At 32.2% G+C, this 6,238-nt stretch overlaps 1 protein-coding gene across 1 annotated transcript; it reads right to left on the reverse strand.

Annotated features, from left to right (window-relative positions):
* Positions 1–3,518: 3,518 nt before the first annotated feature.
* On the reverse strand, positions 3,519–5,459 carry LOC128182526 (uncharacterized). The gene is made up of 4 exons (XM_052851206.1): positions 5,418–5,459; positions 4,486–4,547; positions 4,035–4,253; positions 3,519–3,744 (listed from the first exon to the last, which is right to left on the reverse strand). The coding sequence occupies exons 2-4, from the start codon at positions 4,532–4,534 to the stop codon at positions 3,620–3,622; spliced, it is 393 nt and encodes a 130-aa protein (XP_052707166.1). The 5' UTR covers positions 4,535–4,547; positions 5,418–5,459; the 3' UTR covers positions 3,519–3,619.
* Between the last annotated feature and the right edge of the window lie 779 nt (positions 5,460–6,238).

The following is a 6,238-nucleotide window of genomic DNA, read 5'->3' on the forward strand; positions in this document are numbered from 1 at the left end:
ACAAAATCAATCTTCATGAAAACTTTACCTTATTCATTAAAATCTTTTACACGAAACTTATATTTAGAAATAAAAAGAAAAATTAAAAGTATATGCATATCAGGCTTGGGGTAATGCTAAATGTAATGGTAATGCATTGCAATGCATTACATGTTTTCAAAGTAATGCTAGTAATGTGTAATGCCTCAAAATTAGCATTACAAGTAATGCTAATGTAATGCATTACTTTCCAAAATCTAGTGTAATGCTGGCATTACATGGCATTACTTTGCATTACTATGCATATTTATGCATGTTCACTTTAAAAAATGTGATGAATAAATGAATAGTTGAAATTAAATTTGATTAAATTTATTTTTAAACAAGAAAGAAATAATTCTAATTAAGAAAAAATGTTTTAATTGTACATGTTTTATTAAAAAAGGTTTTTTAAAACTCATTTTTGAATTGTTTATATTACTAAAGATAACAGCACAATTTCATAACATTTTTAAGAGTGTTGTTATTAAGAGTTTTTAATCATTTAAACAATTTACTCCAATTAGTTTGCACTTCAATAAGAAATGTGTCAACAACACACTATGCCCCCAGGATCAAAACAATCTATTGTTATAAGAAGTGCTAAACACCCCAATCCCCTTCCCTTCGCAATATGTCACAATAGAAAAGGAGACAGACATGCACCTTTAAAAGCCAAATGAATGCACTGTCCATCCATGATGAAAATCAATATCGCTTCCAATATCATAACCCATTTGAAAATAATCTTACTTATTCTCTCTCTCTCTCTCTCTCTCTCTCTCTCTCTCTCTCTCTCTCTCTCTCCTGTATATTAATTACACTTTACATTAGTTTGGACTGATAGAAAATACAAGATTTATGTATTTAATCTATTATTGCACTTAATATATCCTAAGATAAAGATCGTCAAACAGTATTTTCCAGTCCAAGCTTTGACTGCTCCTGCAAAACATTTATTTAGTATAGCCCGGAAGATGGATGCATTTAAAAGATGAACCCTTTGAAACTTCGATCATAAAATGCAACAGCAATCTTTTGTCCTCCGTAAAAAGAAATACGATTAAAATAAATTAAGAAATATAACTGGGAAAAATCATCTGTTTATAAATTAATAAAATTAAGTGTCCAAAATTATAAAGATTTGTGTAATCTGGGGATATATCTATATTTAGCTTTTAAAAACCGCAACATTATTTCATAAATTGTTTTTTGTTACGCATGTTATCCTGTGTCTCTATTTCATAATTATCTGATATTGTATCATGCCAATTGTCTATAAATATCATTTTACTTATGTAATATGTTGTTCAAAATGTTGCCACAATATGATTATATATTGAGCAAATAAAGAATGACTCTTGTTTATTCATTGAATTTGAACCTGATACCGCAAGCATAAAGCTGTAGATATGTTAAAGAGTGTTGTACATTTGAAACATTTGCAAAGACTCTTTATTAGCTTTACTTTAAAAAAAAAAGTAATGGTAATGGTAATGCATTACTTTACTCATGTAATGGTAATGTAATGCATTACTTCAAGAAAATCAAGTAATGGTAATGGTAATTTAATGCCCAAATTCATGAAGTAATGGTAATGTAATGCATTACTTTACAATGTAATTCGCCCCAAGCCTGATGCATATACAAAATGAACAAAAAAATTGCATATAGATTATTCAACATTATATATTATAACGTTATAAAGACAATCAAAGAGTATCACTGATTTCAATTTGATCCAATGGTTTATTGACATCAATATGTTGCCATACAGTCAAAATAAATTAAATGACAGACAAAAGAATATTATAACATAAATGCTACAGTATGCAAGACAATTTTAAACAATACTTCATAGTCCCTGGAAATGTATTCTTTGCATGAAGCATTTACCTAGGAAGTAGACACATACACTTTTTGTAGCATTATAATCACATGGATTAACAATTTCTTTAATGGGATCAGTACCACTGTATAATTTATCATTAAAAATACATGTATTGCAATATTGAAATCAAAGATTGTCATACACAGGACAGTAAAGTACAAAATGTTTTTCATTTTCGACTAATGATTAACAAGCATAGCATAAAAAATTTTCCTTCGGGATAATTGGTTTACAATATCTACCTGTTTCAATAAAAAGTGAATGTGCACTTATCCTTAATCTTGTTAGCTGGGGTCTTCCATGGTTTTTTATAAGGAAACGTTAAGTAATCTTGCAACTTATACTCAGTAGAATTTAAAATTTTAGTGTAGAAAAGAACGTTTAAAAAAACTGTAGGAGGAGTTATCCCTTCAATATACTATAGTGTTACGTACCCTATATCATGCAATATTCTGCGAGAAAATGACCAAGTTCAACAGCTGGTATCTTTTTCATAAATTATCAGAAATCAAAATCCTAGCAATATGCACACCTCTGATATATGTACAACTGATCTACAAAAGAACAACTTCCTATCTTGAAAACTGTAGGAGGAGTTATCTGTACAATAAGAGTACCCTTTTGGCAGCCGCCTGCCCGCCATTTTCACTATTTTAATAACCGGATTTTTTCGTTGGAAAACCCGGTTAAAAATACCAATAATTTCATTTTGAGTACTCGAGTATATAGTTTAAGTAGTCGGTACTCGACGTTCTGTTCAGTAGTTTGATCCGTCTATTGTCTTATTAAAGTCTGTCCAAAAATATTTATGCTGCACATTTTGAGGATTTTTAATAAAAAAAAAAAATACACACACCTGTGAAAGAAGTGCAATTGAAATAGATGAAAGGGAAAATTTCCAAGATAACTTCATTCCCATATTATCATTAAAATTCATTTTCCTTCCTAAAAATTCACAGTAACGAAAACAATTCTATTTTTATTTTTTGTTTGTTTGGGGTTTTATGTAGGTTAGGTGAAAATACAAAATGAGAAATAAGTCAATTTTAAAATTTCAACTAATTAGATGTATAAAATAGCTTAAGATATTCTGTTGCATTGTTATTTGCTTGCTTGGTTGCTAGGTAAATTTCTAAGTTCTTAGAAAATCACAAGTTTTCAAAGTGAACCCAACGTTAAAAATAGGCGATGAACCGAACCAACGTCAAAACACGTCTGGTCAATAAAACAAAACCAAATATTTTTTCAGCGTTGGTAAACAACGTTGGTGTGCTTGCTTGGAAAGAAAACAATACAGGAGTAAAAAACTTTTTGTTTCAGATTTCAATCGATATTGATTGATTCTCTGAGGTGATTACTTGTTTGTGGGGTGCGTACCACCCTATCGTCAGGTTTAACCTCCCTTGCTTTTGAATAGTTGTCTTGGTGTCAGACAAACAAAATGTAATGCAAGGGTACTAGTAGTGAAAATGTAATGTATGGGTACTAGTAGTGAAAATGTAATGTATGTGTACTAGTAGTGAAAATGTAATGTATGGGTACTAGTAGTTCTAAGAGAAACCATCATTTCTCAAGTATAAACATTAAAAGCAAAGTCTTTAAACTTTTGTGAATGATTTAATTCCAAATCTTTTACTTTACAGGCAAAGTAAACAAGATCCAGTCAGGAAGGAAGGCTCATTTATTTCCTTCCTTTTTCTTTTTTTCCCCTTAGTATTTATTATAATAATAACTGTCTTTATTACTATGCTGAGAGAGGTAATACGCAGCTAATGCAGAAAGGGCGGCGGCCGATAGGAGGGTTCCTGAATTGGACTTTGATGAAGTCGTAGACGCTGTGAAAGACGAAAACATATTTATTTGTAATATAATATACTAGTATATTGTTATTTATATACCGAGAGATAGACAGAGAAACATATATAGAGAGAGAGAGAAAATTACTTAACACTCTGAAAATTGTATTATTTTATATATAAACACAGAACATTTATCGACATTCGTTCACTAATTCTCTTATGGTAAAATTCATTTTGGCTTAATTCTCACGCAGACTACTTATATATAACATTCCATCGATCTTTTAGTCCTCCTGCATTGTATACATATATAGGACTAAACGTACTTTTCGTGGCACACTTTGGCCCGCTATATCCGTAGTAACAGACACACTTCCCGGCCGTATTCACGCCAGTGACGGGATTAGCTCCTGTCACCGTGAGCTGGTCAATAAGACAGAAGCCATTTTCCGTAGAAGTGCACTGTGCGCTGGCTCCAGCACCGCTACCTACGGCAGGAACGGTGCATGTTTCTCCACCCAGGGCTGCTTGGGATTTACGAAAGCCTAAAATACGAACAGACTGCGTGTCAGAAAACAGTGCCGAGTCCAGGATGATTGGCGCAAGGAATTGTGTATACTTCTCTCCTCCTATAACTGTCTAAGCTGTCTCGAGACCAAGGGGACTTCAAAGTTAAATTGCAGTAAAAACTTCTTCCACACGATTAGTAAGAAAAAATTCACACTTGACCACCTTTAAACAAGTTAACGATTTGAAAAATCAAATAGAAGTACTTACATGTACCAATGATTAGCAAAATCAAAGAGAGTGGTGCCTTTTGGAGCATTTTCTAAGACGACCTATAGAAAATAAAGTTGTAAATAAAAAAAGACTCGAAGTACAATACGCTGTCTTACCAGGCATTTGTTTTCCTCATTAAGCAATTTCGTGTATCATCAGAAGTGATCTACATGTAAAAGGCGAAGCGATCTTGGTCACCATAGATACAATATATTATTTAGCCTCCGAACAAGGATAAAATATTATGTAGAATCAAATGCAACAATCATTCAACATGACGAAAATTATATCACTGTGCCAAATATTCATGTAATGTCACTATGGGAAAGAGGACCGTAAAAACTTTCACCGCTATTTCTTACTAGGTTTGTTACTGAATGTCTACAAAAATATGTCGGGCTGTTAAAAGGCGAGGCCGCGCCTTCAATGATATGACAACCCGATATATTTTCTTAGACAGTCAGTAACAAAACTAATAAGTCTAGTTTTGTCGAGGATCGAACCTTAATACGTCAGTATGACAAAAGATATAAAAAGCAAAACAATACATGTTGCCGTCTATAATTTGCTTAAAGCAATCACGTGACGGATTATTTCCAATGTCGTTGGCGCAATAAATTAAAATATTACTTTCATTCCGTTGAGTTATTGATTAAATCAATGTCAAGATATACAGGAGTGTATGGTTTATCTTGGTCGCCGTCCCTTGGATGAGGGGACAGATAATCATTTTCTTTGTAGAAAAAATATCCTTCCATCTGTCAAATGGACGTTACGGCGTCAAAATTAAAACATCCCATGCTCTTCGTAATGTTTTACAAAGAAATATAATATCAAAAATATCAAAAAAGAAAAGAAAAGTATTAACCACAGAAAGGTTTTCTTAATCGATAGAAAATAAGTTACTTTGCTTCACTGAAATTGCTTACCTTTGATATGCCTATGCGACCTTTTAGGTGTGAACGGGCCCAGATGACTGAGGTTATATACTTTTTTCTTTATGAAGTATATATGATTTTTTGTCACTTATCAATCACTGTTACGATAGTTTTTTTAACAACTTCGGGTGAACTGGTCAAGTGTACCTACATGTATATCGGCAAAAAACTAGATTATTAGATTCGGACAGTGATTGCGTAATGATGACCAATACATATAAAAAAAAGAAGACGCCACCAAATCTCTCTAATATCCATGTCTACGTGAATATATATTTGCCAACATTGTGAAAATTGTGGATTTACTTTGCGGATATTTAGCTTTACTATTTTTTTTTTTAACTTTCTGAAAATACTTAAAATTTGCGGAGAGAATAATTGTATTGTGCTCGATTGGTGTACGTGATTTAGTGAAATATTATCATGATGTAAATAAAAAAAACCAATTTTGAAACACCGAATGAATTTAAAATTTCTTTTTATATGATTTAATTTAGGTGACGAATCATTGAATGATTATACAAGTTACAGAAATATCCGCTATAACACATCTTCAGTATAGGAATGTCTGCTGTTTGATCGAGTTCAAGAAGAAAATCAAGTGAAAAAATATATTCGCATCTTTTCGGGTTTTTCCGAAGGGCTCGGAAAACACCTCGAACGTTTTATATAGGCGTCCATGACAACCCCCTTCTTATAAAACTTGATATTTTAAATGCAACACATTTTACGATCTGTCGAGATATGGCGAGACATATCTTAAATTATAACCCAGAAGCGACATACGAGGCTGTCTAGCCGATACTGGTATT

Source organism: Crassostrea angulata, chromosome 4 (assembly GCF_025612915.1).
Source record: "Crassostrea angulata isolate pt1a10 chromosome 4, ASM2561291v2, whole genome shotgun sequence".
NCBI lineage: Eukaryota > Metazoa > Mollusca > Bivalvia > Ostreida > Ostreidae > Magallana > Magallana angulata.